The sequence below is a fragment of the Daphnia pulex genome, chromosome 1 (genome assembly GCF_021134715.1).
Source record: "Daphnia pulex isolate KAP4 chromosome 1, ASM2113471v1".
NCBI classification, from domain to species: Eukaryota; Metazoa; Arthropoda; class Branchiopoda; order Diplostraca; family Daphniidae; genus Daphnia; species Daphnia pulex.
The window spans coordinates 2,159,524-2,182,978 of NC_060017.1; the positions used below are offsets into that span (position 1 = coordinate 2,159,524).

Here is a 23,455-nt window from a genome sequence, read left to right on the forward strand (position 1 = left end):
TTAGGTGACGACAGGTATACGCCAAGAAACTCCGACGTGTGTCCTTTTCATTGCAGTTCCTCGTTTTATTTGATTCGTGAACCGGTTCGATGCAGGTGAAAGTTATGCTCAAGACAAATTAAAAAAACCCACCTCGACGACAAAGTAGATATACATGTAGGTAAAAATATAAGAACACGAAATGAATCAAGACAGAGAGAAAAAAAAAGCTTTTTTTTTTGTTTCTAGCTTCGTTTCCCGGCGCGGGTGTTTTTGAAATATTTTCAAAACACTGAAATCTGGCAGCACAGGGTCGATCGGTTCATGAATAAACGAAGGAAATTGGAAGGGGCACAAAAGAGAGGGGGGTAGGAGAATATACATTTTAATGCTCGTGTGTGAGCGTGCATAAAGAAATTCACGGATCCACTTTGCGCTTCATTTTTCGAAGGAGCCATCAAAGAAAAAGAACGGAGGAGGGGAGATAGTGCCAAAAAAAAGTTGAGAAGAAGAAAAAGAAAAAAAGGGGAAAAGAAAAACAAGTCAGCGTTAGTTAACGGTCGCTTTTAACGCGCAGCACGACAACACGAGCGAATATAAGCCGAGAAAAAAACAAACTTGAGCGCGCCCGCCCGCCCGCCCGCGCTGGGCGAACCATCGGTCAGAAAGATGCTGCACGCAGTCACCGTGCGCTCCCGTCCCTGGCCTCTTTCTTATTCTTTTTCTTTTAAAAGCTATTACGTTTCGTTGACGGGCGTCGTTGAATAATCAGGATCCGCATACCTGGCATAGCTCCGCCAGACTGTCTCTCTCTTTTTCTTTTCTTTTTACTTTTTTTTCTCCCGTTTCTTGTCTCTTTTCTTCTTCTTCTTCTTCTTCTTTCTCTCTCACCTGTGCGTGCGTGTATCATCCAAACCGGTCATATATCACTGCCGGACCCTCGTCTTTTTTCTTTTCTTTCTCTGGAATATCTGACAGTACACGTACTGCTGCACTATACGTACGTAGAACATCTAAACCTCTTGGAGCGAACTTGAAATTTCATCCTTCCCCTATTTTTTGGTATTTTTTTGTTGTTGTTTTCACGACATTTTGGTCGTACAGTTTTTCTTTTCTTAAATGTTTTATTTTATTCCTTTTTTTCCCGCCCATTTATTTTAAAATTTTTGTCTGGAGAAAAAAAAAAGGACACGGACAAACGGTTATTCCTCCTCTTTCGTGTTATGTCCCAAGTGTATACGGTCGGATGGGATGTCTGAGACGCTTCCAGACGGTGTCCACACAACAGCAGACACACATAAGCGCACACAAGCAGTGATTGTATAGTTATTTACATGATTGTCTGTTTGTTTGATGGCCAGTTAACTGTCTCTATGCGTACGTGTATGTAGGTAGGCACCGTACAGTCAAAAGCCAAATTCAATTGGGTGGGGTCTCCACATCCAGTGAAGTCCATACGGGGTCAGCTGAGTTGACGAGTTTTACGAGTTACTGCCAGGGTCTCACCTGTCCCAGCGTGCCACTCCATTATGACATCACGACCGCCTCTCCTTTTTGTCGTTTTGTTTCTTCTTTAGATTTCTTTGGGGGGTTTGTTGTTTTCTCGGGTCCGCGATGGATGGAAAGCATTACGTGTTGTATATATATAGGAGTGGTATACAATTTAGCGGGTCAACTCAACCGAGTGCAAGGCAAGAGATCAAAAGGGAAAGGTTGCATGAATAATATAAAGACACTCGGCCCATCATCCCGGCCGAAAGTGCGGCTTATATATTGCTCACATTAGGCGGCCGGCTATATGGCAGCACCTATTCATATGTGTGTTGGCTCTATAAGAGAAAAAAGGGGCTAGGCTCACCGAAAGTTATTACGTAGGCTCGACATAAACAATTTCGAATCGCCGTCGGCTATAGGGGGTAGGGACTGCTGTTACTATACTCACGTCGTGACTGTATACACCCAGCCTTTTTTTTTTAAATATCCTAATAGAGCAGGTGCGGTTATCTAACACAACTTTATCCCATCGACACATTAAATGTATATACGGCTCTCCGTACAAAACGATCGCATCCAGACAAAACGGGAGAAGAGAAACTGGCAAAGGAAGACTATAGCGTACAGCACGCACGCAATAGATGTTGGGCAATCGTCACTGTTGCGGCGATGAGACGGCCAAAAAAAAAAGAGCCGTGAAAGGGAACAACAACAACAACTGCTAGTTGTTGTTGTTGTCCTTATGGCGGCACATAGGAACACGCGTCACACCAGCGAAGAAAGAAAAAGGAGAAAAAGAATTTCGGTTTTTCTTTTTGTGTGTGTGCGTGGACGACGGCGACAGCCAAAACAAACAAACGAAAAAACCAGCAAATCGGTTCTGGGAATGATCATCGTTTGTGCGAGTCTCGGGATTCCTCCTCCGTCTTCTATTCTTTTTTGTTTTATCTCCATCGCCTCTTTTTGTTTGTGGTGAATTCTTTTTCTGTGTTCTGTACAGTGTCAGTTAGCTCATAGACCCCCCACCAAAGAGAGTCCAAACTAATTTATAGGTCACGGTACGTCGCACCCAATGACCCAGCACACGTATATACACGCGCGCACACATTTTGACAGTCTCTGGCTACAGACCAGCAACACATAACCGGCGATTTTTTTCGCGCTCTGTCAGCTCGATTCGATCCAGTCGGCAGTTCTTATATTTTCGCTTGGGGGCACCTATTTTGCCTTGCCCAACCTATTAATGCGCGAGGAGGCGTCGTTGGGAAAATAAAAAAAATAAAAAATGGGACACACACATTTTCAAATTTGTACAGAAAACCAAATGAGGCCGACGTGGCCAAGAGCATTTATACGGACGCATTAATTCTAGACCCAATCCACCCTTTTTTTCTGTAGAAAATGAAAAAAATGGGGGAAAATAAAACTGGGGAAATACACATTTTTTCTATTGAAAAGAAAACCGGCTTCTTTTTCATTTAACGAGAGAAAATCAAGTGCCCGTCGAGCAAAGTCGGGTCGATCTATCAAACGCCATTTTGATTGATCATCGACCGCAGAACGGAACGGAACGAAACGCGCGGTGGCGTCGGCCGTTTCTTGGTTGGGGGAATCATTTATTTTTCCCAGCAGCAGCAGCATCATCCGCAATATCTCTGCGTCCCTATACTCAAGGCTCAACATTTCGGTTTTCACCGTGAAATTGAGTCGGTTAATAATTTTGTTTTTTCCTTTTTCTTTCTTCAAACCCCACTCACTTTGATGTAACATCGAATCAAATCATGTTTGACTCGTGTATACAATTACGCTAGGCGTCTACATCTCCGCTCCTATCGTATCCTCACGGGTGATTGTATTAGTTACGCGCTGCGGTGTCGCTTCCGACTCTATATCTGTAGTTGATCCTGTCTGTACAACATCAGTCGACTGTACACATATTCAAATGCGCTGAATGATGGATGGCCACCTCCGTTCTCCCGCGCGGCTGACGTCACCACTCGCGTTCGTTCAGAGGGTCGTCTGCACATCAGACGCTCGTGTTTCAAGACAAAATATGCTGCCGTGATCCTGGTTGAATATGCTTTAAACATCTTGTTCCTCTCAAGGACACACTGGTCACATGTTATAGACTTGTATCTGTATAGAAGCCGGGAAACCTGAGGCCGAAACACGACATGATTGCGGAATGGCACATCTGCATGCGCACGACTGCTGCTGCCGCGGTACTTATTTGAAATACACAAGAAAAAACAACAACAAATACAGCGTCCTATATACGCTATATATACGTATATATACGCTAGACCCAGAGGAAATACAAATGCTGGAGACTTTGAGGTTTGGCTCGTCATCAGTTACCGTCGCTGGCGTTGCCTTTTGCGATCGAAAAGTCGCTGCTGCAGCAGCAACAGCAGCAGCAGCAGCAGATGGTCCTTTTCCTTTCGAAGCTTGGGAAGCGGACGCCCATCCACCCCACCCATTTTTGTTTACGTTTCTCATGTGCGTCTGCTGCTATCCGATTCTGACACGTGATGTATGTTGTTCAAACACAGACAGGCGAGAACCTTTTGGCAAGGAATGTGTCCGGTTCGGCTCAACCTCATCGGCTGTACATATTTTAAATCTACAGAAAAAAACAAAAAAAAAACAGACGACGACAGAATTTCAAAAGAAAAGACGAAAGGAAAAAGAAGAAGAAGAAGAAGAAGAAGAGAAACTATAAAATTAAGAGACGTGACTTTCCTGTGTCTCTCCTTTACGGCCATGAAGGCGATTCCGACTGATATTTTCCACGAATCGCCCTGGCGAAAGAGATTCGGGCGGATATATATATATGTGTGTGTGTGTGTTTATGTCTATATGTATTATATTATACGTGACTGCTGCATATTTCCATTCTGTACACATATAGACGTGCTGCATTCGTTTCAGTTTTTGTCTGATTCTCTCCCGAATTTGGGCAATTTGCTCCGCTAGGCATCCGCGCGCTCTCCTTTGCCGTTTGATTCGTAACTTGGCGCAATTCTGCTGCTGTTGTTGGCTGCCTCTCGGCAACGGCATTTGATTGGACTAGTTTTTTTTTTTTTTTTCTGGAACTGTTAGGAGAGATCATTCTATAGCTATACGTTATCCGACAGATGATCGACTCGCTCATCTTCGTGGGCGGTTTCCGCTTGATGACGCCAGCGCCAGCGACGGCCCCGCGTGAGTTGCAAGAAACGAGCCAGACGCTCTTTTTGTGTGTGTGTGTGTTGTGCTCTGTCCGTTGTAAATAGTCGTTGGCCTTCAAGACGAGTAGAGAGGTAGTACAGAGAGGGACAGGCGAGCGACAGAAGAGATCGATGGCAATACCCCGAAGAGCTATAGATTTGTTGCATTGACTACGGTAAATGTGTGGATATAAAGTAGAGAGTACTACGTGACCGGCGACTCTTGTACGGGACCTTGCCGTTCACTTCAGCACTTTGCGCTGTACCGGAACTTCATCACCTTCCCAATCGCTTGATATCGAATTCAATTACAAACAAGAAAAAAGGGCCTTATATTCTGAAGGGACGACGACGAAAATCTTGTTCTTTCTCAAGGATCTCCTGGCCGACGGATTGGGTCATCCCGGATGGGCGAAAGGAATCGAGAGAGAGGCAATGACGAAGGCACACAAACAGGAGACGCTCCTTATTGATTCCCCTCTTCTTCTTCTTCTTTTGTTTTCGAGATTATTCGTAAATTGATCGGACGTGTCTTGCTGCGTTGCTGCTGATGATGCTGTGGCCCTCAGTCGGCGCGCGCGTTATCGAACCGGACAAGGCAAGGTCCGATTTCGTCATGACATTTTGTCTTTTATCATCGACTCCGCTCCTTCCTACACGGTTGTTGCCGGACTCGCCAATTTTTACCAGTCGCCATCCGCCTGTCCGTCCAGCCTTGAAAAGAGACACATATCTCATTAGTCAAATTGAATTGATTTGAATAATCGACACGGGGATGGGGCTGTTAATCACGGGCACGTGATAATAACACGACAGCGACGACTGCCTGGTAATTCCTCAATGTTACGAGACGTTAATGAGATGGGGGGAGGCCACGGCGGAGCGCGGCACAAAAGACGCCGACGTCGCCCAATCTCTCTAAATATCCGCGCTACATTATTATGCCGATCCTGTTGTGCTGCAGTCCCTTCCGTCTTGCCAGCGCGGGCCAGCATTCGCATTGTGGACCGATGCTGGATTTCTTATTGCAGCAACGAAATATATAGCGACAAGCATTACCTTTTATTACCAATTCCCGTACGTATATCTATAGACTGACTCGACATAGTATAGCGAATACGAGCTCCTGTATGAATATTCCAATACACCCGAGGCATATTTGTTGATTGATTTTTCTTTGCGTGTCTTCTCTTACAGAAAATTCAGTGACGACGGGCAAATGTCGGAAAGGTACCAGCGGAGAGCAACACAATACCAGTCCGACCCTGGAGAATGGGGTACGTATTATCTACTATGTACTAAATTATTTATATAAAAAAAAAGAAAAGAAACAAGTATTAAGAGGAAACAACAACAACAAAAAAGAACATTAATAATTAATGCGTTGCTAACGAAAGTCTCTTGGATGAAAACCAGCGTACATAACTCATTACATCACTAAATTATTACTCCTATGCACGCAATTAAAAAAACCTCCGAAATTTCTTTTTTGTAGCTGTGGTGTTTTCTCGTTTTTTTTTTCTTGTTCACCTTTTTATTATTTATGCATAGGCATATGAATAAGTATTTTTTTTTCGTTTAACTTTGATTGTAATTTCCTATCTCTTTTTAATTTTTTCGTTTTTTTTTACCTTTCTTTTTATTTTTTTTTTCGGTTGTTATTTGTTGCTGTTGGCAGGTTCGTTTGAGTAACGACGTCCGTTTCGGTGCCATGCGAGCGCCGCCAGAACCACTCAAGGTGAGACATTTGATCTTGTGTAACTCGTTGTGTGTTCACGTCACCGTTAAACGCGGGCCCGTTACGGCCCAGCTCTCCCTTCCAATTCTTGTCCAGCGCGCCAGAAAAAGAAAAAAAAACGATCGAAAACTGATAACAAAAAAGGGGGAAAAGAAGAACATGTTCGTTCAACCAATCAATAATATCTACGTACATGTACGTAGATAGCCACAATATCTTGTTAGGTATGCGCGTCTTGATATTAAATGTATGTCGCATACTATATGGAACACTGAATTGATCATGATATATAGTACGACCTTTCGGTGCTGGGAGGACTAGTCGATGTGCTATACATCAAGAACGTATGACAGCAGACAATGTCACACACTACCGCACCTCTTTCCGTCTTCGTCACCTGTCACTATAAGGCGATTCCCATATATTTTGATTAGCCTGCATCACATGAGTTGCTCTGCTGTAGCAGAACCGGCGCTGCTGCTGTGACGTCACGGGCGAAGCGTATAGTTAAGTAGATCGTGCCTCGATAGATCATGCAGTCGCTCAGCCCTGAAGTATATTTATAGGCCTACATCCTAAAGCTGTACAACAATATGACGACGTACCGAACAGCCTATAAGCCTATCCTTCATTCAGAGTCAAAAAGAGAGGCACACGGAGATGACGGATGTTGCATCGTTCTCGATCAAGAAGAGCGATGGCTGCCCACAAGGTAGTACTACCACAAGGAGACCATGGGAATAGAGTCATAAAAAAAGGTTGGGTATACATAATATTCCTCCATCATTTCCTACTCTGTGCAATCGATCCGCACATATAGGACGTGCACTGCGAGTATAATCAACTGCTGTTTTTTTTCCAAGTTTTTTTCTCTCTGCCGTTTTCCAAGCGGTTGATGATCTATTCTTTTGATTCCGAGTTAGAAGAATCTTATTTTGATGGCTCGAAATTAGGTTCGGCCGGAAATTGCTGGGTAAGGGTTCGTTTAATTTGGGCCCTTCACGGCTGAATCAACAAGTTTTTTTTTCTTCTTCAGGGCTGGTGATATACACGGCGGGGATTTGACAGGGACACTAACGAACACAAAGTTTTGCCACGTTCAACTTTCCTGTTGATGTCAAACTTGTTATTTTGTCGTCGGCAAATCAGCTTCCTTTCAATCACAGAATGCGAGTCTATTTGCTTTGCAATCTCGGCGGCATAGTTCTCCGAAAGAAGATAATAAATTACGGAACCGGCGGGAGATTTGACAAAAAAAAAGATGAGGAAATTAGGAAATACGTTAAATTATTTACGCTGATGTAAGACGTGGGCCGTCATCATCCTTATATTCCCGCTTTCCGTTTAGATTCACGCTGTTGTTTACTTATTTCTCTTTTTTCTTTCTTTTTTTTTGCCAACGTGGAACTAGCAGCAATTTCATTGGGTATATTTTCGTGATGAAGTTCCGGGAAAAAAGTTTTGGCTTTGATGTTGTTGGTGTCCTGTCTGGGCCGTCGAGCTGAGGCCGCCTTAGCTACGGCGGCAACTGGCTGCGCGGTCGGTTATCAACTGCCGAGCCGGGCCACTTTCAATTGGCTTTGATTATGCAAAAGCGGCTAATGTGCGCGCGTGTAGTTACTACACAGAGAAGGCGGGCGAATGCACAGAATGAAATGCACAAAAGAGAGAGAGAGACGGAAAAGAACCTTGGAATGGATTGCGCATATTATTGAGGTTTTCTTAGTATCTAATTCGCTACAAAGCGCATCGTACGACTTTGTTGTTCTTCCGAGCCCCGGAAGAAAAAAGGTTTCCTCCGCTTTTGCGTCTGTTGCCGTATACAAGTAACTGGTTTTCCTTGCCAGGTGGTTTGTCGCGTATAGACTACGAATCCTTGGCCGCAGCATCAAAGAAACGCGGAGATGAATTTCTGGCGTTCCTGCCTAGAACGAGTCGCGTTTATATGTACCTTGTCGTGTTTATTCTGTCTGTGTTGTTCCAATTATATGTGTCGTTCCGTGTAGGGAAAGAACACAGCCGGCCGAGGTCTAAAATAACAAGACCAATCGATCACCTGCTCATCATGTGCTCAAACATCATCAGTCGATTGTTTGGGGGTCTCCACCCTGTTACGGCGCGGGCATTACGGTCCTCCCAATTTTCTCAGACGTGCAAACGAGACGAGAGAAATTGGAGATAGCGAATGACGCAAACACTCGGCCCCTCAGGCTCATCTCCGTCCACAGCGCCAGTGTGTCCTGTCGCAGGAAACAAGACCAAAATACTAATAAAAATAAGCCAGCGGATGATGACGGTGGAGTGGATTCTACGGGAGAAGAGGGAATAATAAATAAAAAAAAGGAAAAGAAATGATAAATGAGCGCAGGGGGGGAAGAATGGGAGTAAATGAAGGAGAAGATTTAGACGACAACAATGATCAGTGAGGGAAAAAAAAAAGAGACAGAGAGCCTCGCACTCGGATGCCTCATCAGCTTCTTTGACGATTCGTCTCAGCAATCTCCTTCTATACTCAATTAATGATGGGCGGGTAAAGGAAACAAGTCGGCAACAGCCCTACCAATAGGCTACAAGAGAGAAAGAGCGAAGCGGACAAAGTATGTATCCATTATAATGGCCCTGCGTCCGCTTGAGGGTTTACAAAACCTGGTTGCGCTCCGCATAAGATGCAGCGCGGCTATAGAATAGGAGAAAACGAGAGCATTAGTCTTTTACCATCTAGCAGTTTTATCCCTTTTCCTCGTTCAAATCGTTGTGTGCGTAGTTGCCCAGCTGGCTGTCATCATTCATTATGCATCTCTTTCTCTTTTTCTCTCTCTCTCTCTCACCAAAACACTTTGATGCTCGAGTGTAGGTGTGCAGTTGAGAGCTAGGGAAACGCTCGAAAGAAACAAAAGCGAGAGCGCATTTATATAAGAACGGGGGAATAAGCTCTTCGTCAGAGAGGCGCCGCTGAATAAGAGCCAATGAAACAAAAACTGAGCAGCGATCGATGAGGGAAAAAGAGGAGCACCGGGAAATGTTTCCCCAAACGTGTACCTGGTAACCCCGTTACACATTTGATAATTTTTAAAAAGAACAAAAAGGAAAAAAAAAAAGGAAAATGAGAAGATAGTTATGTGCTGCGCTGGTTACCGGATAGATATGATTAGCACGCTGCGACAGTGACACAGTAGATGCATCCTCTTTTTTTTCCTTGTCTGTGTGTCTGCCAGTTCTCTCGTGTACACACAATTATACAGTCGCAGTAAACGACAGTATTATGTGTACACCGGAAAAGGGGGGGGGGAGGAGGAAAGAAAGAAAGAAAGAGGAAGACACACAGACACAAAAACAACGTATGATATTAGAAACACAAACTAGCTATAAGAGCCTTTCATTTTTATTCAGTTTTGTTGTTGCTGTGTGTGGATGAGAGATTGGGTTACATTGGCAGTAACAACAAAACTGAGTAACAAGACGGGCTCTATTATGCTAATGCCCTTTCTGGAATAGAGAACCAAACACAAAAGCAGAAAAAAAGGGAAAAAAATATATAGGAACGTGATGTGTGTTTCTCGACGGTTTTCATCCGTCGCTCTTTTCCAAATCCGCCATCACTTTCCTGAACGATCCTCTCCTATTGATCCTGATGGTTTTTTTTTATTATTATTTGCCTATGGTTTGAAGTGGTAATAGGAGGTTTCAAACACATTAACTGGAGATGTCTTGAAGGCCGATTCTCGTTCCGGCGTGATAGCGACCGCTGTCATCAAGTCGACCATCCTGATGGCCGTATTTGACGAGAAATAGAGGGACGAGATGTGGATGATGGCTCTCGTGGTCGTCTCCTAGAGATAGAGGAACGATATCTAAGGCCCTCGTGAAACCAAGTCTTATGTTGGCGGCCTCTTAGGCCATATTGGGTGAAAACAGAGTCTCCAAGGAGCTCGGAAGATTGAAATGTAATCAGCAAATGACGGAGTTGTCGTCTTCGTATCAAGTACACACAGAGGTTTACACATCACAAGACGACGGAGAAGGAAGGGTCTAGAATAAAGCCGATAGAGCTGATGCTGCTGCAGCCCATCGATAGATGCTGCTTCTCTTTGAAGAACATATACACAGTCAATCCACGGATAGATAAGGCAGGCCAGAAAAGATATTACAGAATATGATTTTGACGGCTGAAAAATGGTTCCGCTATCTCGTCCTAGTTTCTCCATTTAATAACATCTCTAAATAATGAGACTACTTTGGATTACGTCTTTCGTAGCTCAGACCAGTGAAAATCAAGTCCCGATATGACAAAAGGTATAGAAATCTTTTATAGTTAATAAAGAAACATATTCACTGAATTTAGAAAATCCAGTGTAACTTTAGATTATCATAGAGAAACTGCATAAACATATGTAGGTGAATAACGTTCTTATGTAATGTGAGATAAAGGGAATTTTTTGCTTCGTGCGTGTCAACGCTTATCTATCAAATGCGGAATATTTATTTATCTTCAAGTCAAACAATCCTTCAAAGATATAACTGGCCTTTGTCTTTGAATAAATCCACCCAGATATAGTGATCCAAAAACACATTTATTTCCAATTACATATTTGTGATAACATTCGGTCTACAGCCTATTCAACTTATTAAACATCTCGAATGTTGAGAAAGAATTTCTTTTAAAAGAAAAAAAAAATGACGAGGCATGTTAGGAGTGATACTGTTGCCATCATCCGTCCATATCCACCTCAAGTAATGACATATTCCTCAAGTTCAAAGCAACTCGCTGGCAGGGACTAATCAACGAGACGGGGTCGGGATCATATGTGAGGATTTCTTGAATATGAGAGAACAAGAGACTTGGCTGACACGACAAACATTCAATGCGTTTCATATATTCTGAAAAAGTGCTGCTGGTCCTATTAACAAGACGCGCTGCTATATATGCCTGATGCATACATACGGACAGTACATTTTTCATCATATATTCAACGCTTGATTAAAGCCTCGCAGGTCACGTCCGGCTACGTCGCCTTAGAAGTTACAAAATGTAAAAGAAATAATAAAAAAAAGGGGCGAAGAATATCGTCCTATCGTCGTTTCCTTCCATGCGCTCCATTCTCTAGTCCCCTCGTTCGACTGGATGACTCAAAATATTGTGTCGTATGACGCATGGGTAGGAAATTTAGTAGAGGGGAACATCAAAGACTCCAGTAAATCCAAATTTATTAGATGACAGGCTATATACGACGGAACTAAACACACACACAGAGCGAGAGACAGAGAGTTATAGAGAGCCGGGCCCGCACGATGAAAAGGGAGAACAAGGGGGGAGGGGAGTGAGGAGAAAAAGCATTCAGGTATTATTAGTTTTCGCGAAATTGAAAAGTGGTTTTCAGTCGATGACTTATTACCGCTGTCTGGTCTCAGCTTTGAATTTCAATGAAAAAAGACAACCCGTAGAAAATCGGTCAGACGCATTCAACCGGTTGGCTAAAAGATTGTCTAAAACACACAAGAAAAGATGATGGAGTAGCTCCTAAACAAAACAAAACAAAAAAAATTCGGCCCGGGAGAAGAGAGACAATCAGGCAGTGGCGCTCTTCAGTTGCCAATCACTGGCGGGCGAAATAATAGACGAATCAAGGTGCACAAGAAGCCCAGGCCATCTTCAATCAAACGACAGCCGAGCTGCGCTCGTCCATTTTCGAGCCTCGTCCTTTTCTCTTTTCCAACTCATGAAAACCTCTCCTGCGTCATAAATAATGCGCCTAGTAGTAGAAAGCTAAGCGGTGTAATTATGTCGCTCTGTTTAAGACACTCAAGGGTCTCGTTATTATTTAGGCTCGGCTTCTAACAGTAATGACGTCCGCTGCTGGTCCCGATCGTCGTTATTCATTCGCAGTTTTCAATGCTTTCGCTCATCGATTGGCAGCAGCAACGTCTTGTGAATAATGCCCTTTCATTCTATATAACAAAGATGGGCCATACCGAGTGCCACTATTAGTATGGCTAATATTAGGATCTATACGTATATAAGTTCAGCTGGTACGTGATGGCTTTTGTTCTTTGTCAACAAGGCTAGTTGTAACCCAACTAACTAACTGCCGGATAGCTGATTGGACACGATGTCAATGATTGAGCGGAAGAAAAAGACGGAAGCTGCGGGTTACAAATTGTGGTTTAATTTATTTTCGAAGAGAACTGGTAAATAGTTGAGGAAAAGCCAAAAGACATTTGTCAAAATCTAATTGATAAATTGAACTCGTTAATCATTATCTCTGCGTCCGTTTATCTTGCACGTATCTAGTGAGCCGCTATAATATTTTGATTCTTATTTTTGTTGCCTTATTTTAAAAACAGATGATGTTGATCTTCGAGAGAGAGGATGCCCAGAGTGACGCTTGGGTGTGGGCCTGCCGGAAGTTGGCCAGTCGCAACGGCGGCTGCATCGGCACGGACATGAGCCACAGCAACAGCCGCAGCAGCCACAGTAGCGGCGGCAGTAGCAGTATCAACAGCAGCGATGTCAATCACCAACACCTGCTCGTCCGCAATCTTCAGCCGGAGCTTGTCCAACGTAAAATCGCCGAATTGGAACCCAATTTGATTGTTATCGACCGTCGCTCTGCCAGCCGAACGCGTGACGTCGACGCCCTCTGCAGGTGACGTCCCTGGCCTTATTCGTTATTCGTGTCTTTCCTTCTTCATTTGTTTGGGTTGTTTCCATTCCTCTTCTTGCGGTCGTCTCCAACAATTCCCCATGATCAAAGGCCACCAAGACAGAGAGCTAGGATCTATTTCTTTTTTTTTTGTCATTCGGATTCGATTTGGAACTCGGCAGCTGCACATCACAGAGAAGTTCATCGATTTCCAATACATTTATTTGGAGCATATAGCGAACGGGATTGAATACAAGCTCTCTATATCAGAGTAACATTTCTTATACAATAAACTTGACATTCCTTATAAAAATCTTCCTTCCCTGCGTCACTGGGAACATTTTTACTTTTCACGTTTGATATGGGCGGACGCCTTTTCCAGCCTCCACTGCTTAGCTTTGAATCTTTGATCGATATTTAGACGCTTGTGAACTCATGCTGATTCTATACAAGCTGGAACTGAGTGAACCGGACTCTCCTTTTTCCTGTTTTTCGGGTCTTTTTTTTTTTTTTAAATTTGATTCGGCGCTGAAATCTGATGAAAGGGATAATTAAATTTGGGATATTCATAGAATTACGGTACATCTGGGGTTCTCTCATTAGTGTGACGACACAAGAGCAGCAGCGGAAGTTGACATAAAAGCAAAAAGAGCAAAAAAGTATACTGTATACGCATTTATAGAGAGGGTGGGGAGGGAGTGAATAGGAGAGAAAAAAAGAATTGAATTGAATCATAAAAGGGCTTTCGACGACAGCGCTCCAGTGCGAGACAAATACAAGTCTGTGTAAAGATGGAGTGAATTGAAGGATGAAGAGGCTTGACAAAACCCAAACTCTATACCATATACATGTTAGACTATATACATATATATATATATATATAGACTTGTGTATTCTACTTGGGTTGGATATTCCAGCGGGTTGATTCGCCGCCGCGCGATGGTATACTACATGCTGAGCAAACAAAGCACAAAAGATATTGTATGGCTTAATAGATTGACGTCATCGTCTAGAAACAGAGTAGACGGGGATTTTTTTTCTCTCTCTTTCTCTCTGGGATTTTGAAGTGGATGAAATCGTTGAGGGAAAGCGTCGCCATAGCTGTAATATTCCTCGCAAGACGCGCCTCATCCACTCAAGTTTCTCGAGTTATTGTGAGTCCTTAGTCGAGAAGATTGGATGTTTGCTTTTGTTTTTTTTTCTTTTATTTCGCCAATCAGCTGTAGGCCTCTTTTAATGATTATCCTTTCACTTTGTTTTTGATCGTTATTTTTGTGTGTGTTTGCAGGTGGATTCGCACACAACCAGGCGGCAATTACCCCATCATATTGGCCGTCGTCAAACGAAAGTAAGTCAAAGACGATCAGCTGCATTTTGAATGTAGTTCCCCAATAGAGGCGGGTGAGGGTGTGTGTGTGTGTGTGTGATTTGCATGAGGAAGACTGCCGTCTTTTTGCTGTATATAATGAGAGAGATAGAGCGACGTCAGCAGCAGTGCTCGCCACTCTCTTCTCTCTTGAAAGTAACGAACCTTTCACTCATCAGTTCCGAGCGTCGCTTTTGTCTCTGCGCTTTTGTCTGCGCTCACATAATATCTGGCACTAGCGGTCCTTCAATCTCTGGAGCATTTATTTGAATAAAAGTGCTGGGAGACGACAGGGAAAATGGGATCCATGAGTCATGACGATGGATAACATCCATCAGCACGGACCGGCGGCAGCAGGAGCAGCATCAAACAGCAGCAGCAAAAAAAGAAAGTCTGCGAAAGACCTCGAATAACCAACTTTTCGGATTCATTCGTCATCGATTTACCCGTTTCGCCGTCTGAGAGTGGCTGCTGACGCTGGCACTTTTGCGTGCATGTGATGATTCTGATAGTCAATTATTCGCTCCATCAAGTAAATAGCGTAGATTCCTAGAAAACCGAGAACTTATCATTAATAGCCCAATATACCTTCCCGCTACAGAGGTGAACGAGTCTAATGTTTCCACTGAGTTGAAAAATTCGTTTATCTAAAGGCGAGTCAAATTCGTCGAATTCTATAAGTTGACGCAGTGAATATATCTAGAGCAACTGGCTGAAAAGGATGGCGACAGGAATTTATGACGGGCACTCCCTCATCTTTTCCCTTTTGTCTTGTACTTTATTCATCAGAATTTTGGAATATCTCCTTCCGCCGCGTTCGCTTCCTCCGTTACAGTTTCCATCGAATGGCGCGAAGGGGAACAGATATAACAGAGTTTGACGGTCGTAAAGTGTAGCTGACGCTCCCCGTCCAGACAATGCAACATATATATATTCTCCGCTCGTCTTTCCATTCTTCGCTGCAACCCTTCGACGCTACTGGTGCGTGTGTGTCAAGTCTGGACATTAAAATGTTTGAGCTCGTCCACGCAAACAAAAGACACGGACGAACTTTGGATCGATTTTCGCCTTTGAAACTTCCCTCCTATACAACTCGGAACATGGGTGCACGGCTCCTAGTTAGCGAGACTCCTGACTCATGAATCTTAACTCTAGCAGTGATCAACACGGAACGGCGAACGAGTCAAGACGCATCATCAGCTTCACTCATCAGCAGAGGGGGGGAATCGAAGGATGAAGGACGGCGCTTTCACCTTTAACCAGCCAATAACAAACCCACGCACTCGTTGATGATCAGAGGAGGAGCGACCTCATCAGATGCGGCGTCCAACGAAAATGTCTATTGACTCAGGAGTGAAGTCTCTAACATGCCAAACTCCCTTCAATAAGTCGTTCCCATAAGTCCAAGAATTCCGGCACTATATTAGCCGTCCGACGTGAGCGTCGGGCTACGCATTCATTACCTTTCTCAGGGAAATTAGCGGCTTCTCTCCCGCGCTCTGTTTATACATAAATATATCACATATAGACTCTACATTTGATGATCGCATTCCCGTCCATCTTTTTTTTTTGTGTGTTTTTTTCTTTTTAATTTCGTGACTTTTTCGGGAATTGATGTTGCCTACCTTTTGAGGAACAGGCTCATGGGCTCTCTACTCTTTTATTTAAACTTATTCAAGTCGCTTCTTTAAGGCTCCAACATATTCAGCGTTGACTTTCGTTCGTAAATCAAGACTTTGGTAAATACTTTTTTTTTCTTTCTCGGGACTCGCTGCGTTGGCCTCGTTCACTGAAAGTTTGAAGACAACTTTTTTTCCCCCAGCTCGCTGCATATATAATATAAGACCGCCTAGACATTATATTATCGTTATATGTGTAGGCAACGGGGCTCAACGTGAGCCAAGATCAAAGAGAAACCAAATTGTATTAGTTATTATGTCATTCTTTTGTATTCCTTTGATGTGTTTGTTTCTGTTAACTCAGTAAATGGTGAATGATATATTAAGGAAATGGGACAACTAAGGCCATCATACATGGTATATATTTCATGCTATTCTTTCTAGCTGATAAAGAGCCTGTTGGGGAACATACATCACGCCTCCGTTTTTTTTGTTTTGCAATGCGCATCAGATTGAATGACCCCGGAACGGCACCTGTTCTTGTCGGCACAGAGGCGATGATTTACGGCTGATTGCGTTTGCAGTGTTACGTAAAAGGCTACGGAAGCATGTATATACTACATCATATTGATTAGCGCCGAAATCAATTATTTTAAATGTGTATTAGCTGTTTAAGGAAGACTGAAGTAAATGTATAGAATATACAAGCCAAATGAAAAATAAGACGGGTTTACAAAACCAACAATGACGCACTTTCAAAAGGGAAAAAATCACGAAACATCATTGGCTAAATAATGAACTGTTACTGTTATCTGGTTTCTATCTACCGCAGCTGTACTAAGCCGATTATAGCTGCTGTATTATATGGACGACCAGAACTCTGTACACCAGACAAGGATACTGTCTTATTATATCCGCGATTTTATTGCTGTATTTTTTTTTTCTTCCTCGCGCTAAGACCGCACTCTCCGCTCATTCAATAAATCCGATGGGTTATTGAGTGTAAGACGCTGTAAGTCTTATATAGACTCGGAGGAAATGTTAATGTCTGCATCGGCCCAAGGTATTATGAGAGAGGACAATATCGAGGATGATGGGCATGACAATGATTTGTTAATAATCACGATCTAGTCGAAATGAATCGGTTCACTGGTCCATGTAGAACTATTCAGCGGGGAGGGCAGCAGCAGCACACAGCAGTGGCGGCAGGAACGATTGCTTTCATCCGCATTATATCAGATTGTTGGCATCGTTCCTCTCATGTTCAGATTCCCTTCGCTCATTCTTTGGTATGTGACTGCAATATATATCCGAGTATCTTATTGCAGTTTGCTGGAACGCGAGGAATCTCCTGTGAGCAGCATCTTACAAATCGGATACGATCGGGTAAGCCGCTTGTTTGTCAAACCAATTAAAATCATCGCCGCCATTATTGTCTCTTTCCAACGCAATAAATCAACCGCATTTGGTTTGCATTCCATCCTATGCAGTGCTACCCGGAGAGCGGCAGCTTGGGATCCTGCCTCAGCGAGTTGCTGATGCTGGAAAACAGCGAACTGCAGTCCCGCCAGCGTTTGCGTCTGGCCGAAGCGTCGATGACGGTGGCCGCCGTCACCAGAGGTAGGACAATGAACCGAGTGATATTCTATTATGGGCCCCAGTGACTGACCGTTCGCAATGATCAGTTGTTACTCCGTTCTCCGTAGAATTGGTGACGGTGACGGACGGCCATTTCAACATCCGTTACATCAACCCGGGCGTGGAGCGTTTGCTGGGCTTTGCGGCCGACGAGATCGTCGGCAAAAATATGATCGAGCTGTACCGATGCGACGCCGGCAACAACCGCTACGACATCAACGACGCGGCCCAGCACGTCCTGACCAACAAGACCAGAGAGTGGGAGGGCAGCTGCTTCGTCCGCCGGAGAACCGGAGACTCGGTGCCGCTCTACACGCGCATGATTGCCGTTCACTCCACCAAAGCCGAGTAAGTCTATCCATCGATTCGTTTTCGATTTGAAGCGCCACAGACGTCACACATCACTGGGCCGTATTCGTCACGTCACGTCACGTTTTTGCTCATGGTAATGATGTATAGGAGGAGGGCGCCATCTGCGGGTTACAGATAATCCGCTGGCGTCATCGCTCAAAAAACCAGGAGACGGAAAACAACCAAAAAAATTGCCATTTGTCAATAGTCGCGTTATCTCCGTCGACAAGGAAAAAAAAGAACCTTGTTATTGCTCACATCATACTACATTGGCATATATACGTAGTGAACTGTAAATTTCCTATGCGTGGTACCTGCGTAAATCCTGGCCCAAACATGGCGAGAAAAAGAGAAGTTTGACAGGTTTGGCTGATCTATGTCCAGCCGGTATAGTTGTGCGCACACGTCACCGAGCCCAAATTGGAGACGGACGTGGGCACTTGTTACTCGTCGTCTACAATGTCAACCGAAACTCGAAACTTTTGGCTGGCTGGCTTTTCTCTTATATAGCTTAGAAGATTTAGAATCGCGAACATATCAACTCTGCAGCTGCTGGGGCCAATGAAAAAACTCGATCTATACTGAAACATTCAGGATCGCTTGGGGTTTGCGTGCTGCGCTGCTGCTTAGATACTCAACTTGAAATCTCCTGCATTGTGTTTGATATACTCTGCAGTAGTATGCTGTCCTTTAGCTCATAGCATATAACCTTTAATAGCTTTAGCTTTCGTCCTTATCCGTCAGTTGTCAGCCAACCGTTCAGCTCCCAGCGCATCCGGTTGTTGCCCTTCTTAAAGAAAGTCGCAAATCCTTGACGAGGCCAACTTATATAATAAAAACCAGTCGTCCATTTTATATTTTTTGCGCTGATCCATTACTTGCACAGCGCATCATATCTGTTTGCCGTTCGCCTCCAGACTGTAATACAAATCCATTGAGGACATGACGATGGACAAAAACAAATTTATAAATATTAATAAGGAAGATGCGTACTACAATAGACGCAGCAAGGGAACAGCAGCAGCAATAATAACGGAAGCATCTTCTCGTATCACCGCTTTACAACCCGATACGATGCGGTTATCGTTTTCTTTTTGAATGTTGCAATAATCAGCAGCTCGCTAAGTAACGCTACACCGTCGTCGGATATCGCAATTGAGTGCTGATTGTTTGGACGTTGATGGATCTTTTCCTGCAACGAAACTTTAGAGCTTAACCTACATATTTTCAAATGTAGCCTATTTCAGATAATTCAATTGATTTCATGAATTTGTATTTTCCCCCTTTTCCTAAACTGTCTCGTCAACGTGGACAAAAAACAATTGGATGAGCGCAGAAACGAGACTCCCGATTACGTGCTGTTGCTGCAAGAACCACCGCCGTTATTCATTGACAAATCGCTTTCAGGTGATATGGGAGCTTACGACTTTTACCCGATGCCACGGAGCTCTCTCCACTCGGTCAGAAAAGCTTCTTACGACGTCCGATCCGTCGGCAGCGACGGTACACCATTTTGGATTTATTATCAATCAGTTTATTGGCCATGCAGCTGATGCTGCTGTGTATACATTTTTATTATTTGCCGTAACACACATCAACAAATGTTTTGATTGGATGGGAATAGGGGCCATCATAAGACGCCAGAGTCTGGCGAGGCTACACTCGATGGCCATCGAAGGACCCATCACCAAAGTGATCAACATCATCACGGCTGCTCAAGAGTCCAGTCCCAATTACATCTCACAGGCTCTGGACAAGGTACATAGCATCCCTCTAAAGATGGTGGGCACACATAATAAGAAGTTGGATAACAAAGTTGGATGATGCTATCCTACCCTGTTAATTAACCGGTGATCTCATCATCTCCTATTTCTATTTCTTTTCCCCGTTCTTTTCTTTCTTTTCCGCCCAGGTATTGGACATCTTGCGCTCCACAGAGTTGTTTGCACCTCACGTGGCCGAGGTGAAGGGACGAAATGAAGATCCCGTCACGACCGATCTGGTCGGCGCCCTCCTGCTGGTTGGTTTCTATTTTCTTTTATTCGCCCACTCCTTTAGATATAAATTTGATGCAACAGCACTTGGATTCAAGTCGTGCTGTACCTGAAAGTGCTGAAACCTGCATCACAGGGCCTTATATCCCCTATAGCCAGAATGGATATACTATGCACATGTTGTGTACGGGGGTCTGTGTGTATGGGAGGAAGTTTTGAACCACTCTGAGGGGAAGCCAGCACGCAGCCATAATTTATCATTGATCAAACAGGGACAGAAGCAGCCCGGCTACATTCGACGGAGTTCCAACGAGACCTCCTTGAAATCCTCCCACAGCCAACTGTATTCGAGACCTTTGTTGCCGAGCTTGAACAACATCAGCATTCCGATCCAGCTGAGAGAGATGTTGGAAAATGATTCCCAGTGGGACTTTGATGTCATCCGTCTGGAGAAGCTCACCGGCAAGCGGTAAGGAAATTGATGCTGCCAAAGATAGTATATATTGCAGGAAGAGAGAGCTAGGCTTCGTGTGTGTGTTGATGCTCTTGTCATGTCATGACATATCATTATCTGGCGTGTCTCGGTAGGCCGTTGGTGTGGCTCGGGATGACAATCATGACTCGTTTCGAAGTGCCGAGAACGCTCAATTGCGACGAAGCCACTCTGCAAAACTGGCTGACGGTGATCGAGGCCAATTACCACTCGTCAAATACGTACCACAATTCAACACACGCTGCTGACGTCCTCCAATCGACGGCCTACTTCCTCCAGCGCAACCGCATCAAGGCCCTTCTCGACCCTCTTGATTTAACCGCCTGTCTCATCGCTGCCGCCATTCACGACGTCGATCACCCGGGCAAAACAAGGTATGTACCTCAGCTACTCTCTCTACTTCTGTGCAGTCGTATCGCTTTAATCTTGGCGGACTGGACGAGCCGAGTCCAATAAATTCGCTGATAACAAACAGAAAAACCACAGAGAGACACGCACAGACGACGCACTTGGTTTACTCACGTCCAACCAAGTGAATAAAACGGGGACTGCAATGAGATGCGTCATGCGATATTTCCGTGCCCGGACACTTGTTGGTTAAACCTTTTGAACTTTGACTGAAGACTTTGCTCGTCGTGGCTTCTTTAAACAACTGCGCTCCCTTTTCGAAAGATATGGACTGGTTTTTTCACGCCACCTATCAGTCGCCTTTATAACGGTTGGATGTCTACCTGTCGGCTGTCGCTTTTTGTCATTAAACAAGGATGTGAACGGAATGGCATTGGCTACCTGTCGATATGTTTTTTTTTTACAGTAGCGCTTGACAAGATTGATTTATTTGCACAGACGTCTTTTTTCCCAACCAATGGCTTATTAACTATTCTTTTATTTTGTTATCGCGATATGTCTGTTATGTCAACGGTGAAAGAGAGGGATTTGTGGTCGGAGACCTTTGAGTTGTGATTGCACAATAAGTCTCTCATAAACTGCTCCACTTTTCCGTCTTGGGGGTTCTTTTATTTCCCCCAAAGATAATAAAGATGGTGATGCAGTAAACCTTATAAAAATTCAATTGACTGTACTACCCATGGATGTGACATTTGAAACGATGAATGCTTTGCTCGATAATCTAATTGGATCGTGTCTCCTTTTTTTCTTTGTAAAATGTCAAGCGGTTTCCTCTGCAACTCTGGGAACGAGCTGGCCATTTTGTACAACGACCTGAGCGTCCTCGAGTCACATCATGCGGCGTTGGCATTTAAACTGACGTGCGCCGATGACAGAGTCAACATTTTCAAAGGTACGTGTGCATAGAAAGTACTAGATATACGGTGTCTGTATAAGTAAAAAAAGAGAAAGCGAAAAAAAAAGGACGAATAATAGAAAAAGCACACACGCCATTGCCTTAACGTTTCGGCGACAGAATAAGAATAAATAACACCTATAGACTGTGTATGTATACGTATAATGGAGAATTTTTCACACGATGCCAGACGGCGATTGTTTGACGGCGGCAGTTTTCTTGCCCCCGTCGAGGTGGTTCAAATCGTCGTGACCAATCGACCTCCCCTCAAAAAAATAAAAATAACTTTTACGCTTTTTTATTTCCATCGAAGCATTTTTTTATTTTCAAAATAACAATAATCGTAATCAATAAACGTAATGTATTCAAACGCTAAACAATATAAAAATGATATAAATGTTTATACGTGAATTCTTGACGTTGAAGGATTGGACCGAGAGAACTACAAAGTCATTCGGCAGAGTATCATCGACATGGTGCTGGCCACCGAGATGACCAAACACTTTGAGCACCTCACCAAATTCATCAACATCTTCGCCAAGCCGTTCCTCCGCCAAGACGAGGAACAGTACGAGGTATATGTGCATGCATTTATAAATACAGTAGAGACTATAGACCGGACTACAACACGAAGAATCGCCATGTATAAGAGTCTCGGTGGAAAGCAAACGAAGATCTCAGTTGCCACATCAAAGGGCCTGTCAGGTGCCAGCCTGTCGGCCGACGGGGCACTGGGGGGATTTGGTCGGGACTAGAAGCTATTACATAATCGGGTGATGTCATCTGGCTTTTTCTTAATATTCTTCTTCCCTTTTATCTTTCTCTCTTTCCCGTGAATCGTGACTCAGCCACCCGAAATCGATTACACCAGTCTCAACACTCAGGAGAACATCATCCTAGTCAAGCGTATGCTAATCAAATGCGCCGACGTCTCCAATCCGACACGACCTCTCAACATGTGCATCGAGTGGGCGCGCCGCATCGCCGAGGAATACTTTAACCAGGTGAGAGAGAAACAGAGAAAAGAGCGCACAAGGGCTTGAAAAACCTGTAGACATACGGATCTTGCGCGCCCGTGTCGTGTGGTTGTTGTTGTTGTATGGCTAATATAACAATACGCGGGCCGCCGAGCGAAGCTGAGTTCATGCCTTTGTCACGACTGACCATCCTGTCCAGGATATCGTAAAAGCGGACGGAGGTGGGTGAAGGTAATTGCCAGCGTCGACTTTTTGGCGTCGCCGCTTCTCATTAGCGATTCACCAGCTCGTAAACAATGAACTAGATGTCATCATCGCTAAGAATAAATCGACGCGGATAAATGATGAGCTTTTATTTTGGCTGATGACGATATAATAACTTGGGAAAAATGTTCGTTATTCTCTCCTGTGTCATCAGACGGCCGAGGAGAAAGCGAAAGGACTGCCGGTCGTGATGCCCCAGTTCGACCGTCAGACGTGCTCTATCCCGAAATCGCAAATTGGATTCACCGACTACTTTGTCAGCGACATGTTCGACGCCTGGGACGGTAAGGTTCTCTCTGCCTCGATTGAATTACAAAAGCCATTTGACGTTTTTAGTCGAGTTTGTCTATATAGTAGTCGAGTTGGCTGCCTTGTTCTTCTATTCTTTT

At 44.1% G+C, this 23,455-nt stretch overlaps 1 protein-coding gene across 5 annotated transcripts in view; it reads left to right on the top strand.

Moving 5' to 3' along the window:
• LOC124197883 (high affinity cAMP-specific and IBMX-insensitive 3',5'-cyclic phosphodiesterase 8A-like) overlaps positions 1-23,455 on the top strand; it is a 35,955-nt gene that overhangs the window by 10,324 nt on the left and 2,176 nt on the right. For 2 of the 5 annotated variants that reach the window (XM_046593452.1, XM_046593460.1), the window contains exons 3-18: positions 5,880-5,959; positions 6,361-6,420; positions 12,763-13,064; positions 14,350-14,409; positions 17,375-17,432; positions 17,537-17,666; positions 17,732-18,032; positions 19,372-19,538; positions 19,660-19,817; positions 19,948-20,055; positions 20,302-20,498; positions 20,618-20,896; positions 21,695-21,822; positions 22,252-22,400; positions 22,674-22,829; positions 23,221-23,350. In XM_046593452.1, the coding sequence (XP_046449408.1) occupies positions 5,880-5,959; positions 6,361-6,420; positions 12,763-13,064; positions 14,350-14,409; positions 17,375-17,432; positions 17,537-17,666; positions 17,732-18,032; positions 19,372-19,538; positions 19,660-19,817; positions 19,948-20,055; positions 20,302-20,498; positions 20,618-20,896; positions 21,695-21,822; positions 22,252-22,400; positions 22,674-22,829; positions 23,221-23,350 (2,463 nt within the window). The remainder of the gene's footprint in view (positions 1-5,879; positions 5,960-6,360; positions 6,421-12,762; positions 13,065-14,349; positions 14,410-17,374; positions 17,433-17,536; positions 17,667-17,731; positions 18,033-19,371; positions 19,539-19,659; positions 19,818-19,947; positions 20,056-20,301; positions 20,499-20,617; positions 20,897-21,694; positions 21,823-22,251; positions 22,401-22,673; positions 22,830-23,220; positions 23,351-23,455) is intronic. The other 3 variants (XM_046593474.1, XM_046593467.1, XM_046593481.1) reach the window with 3 other exon arrangements.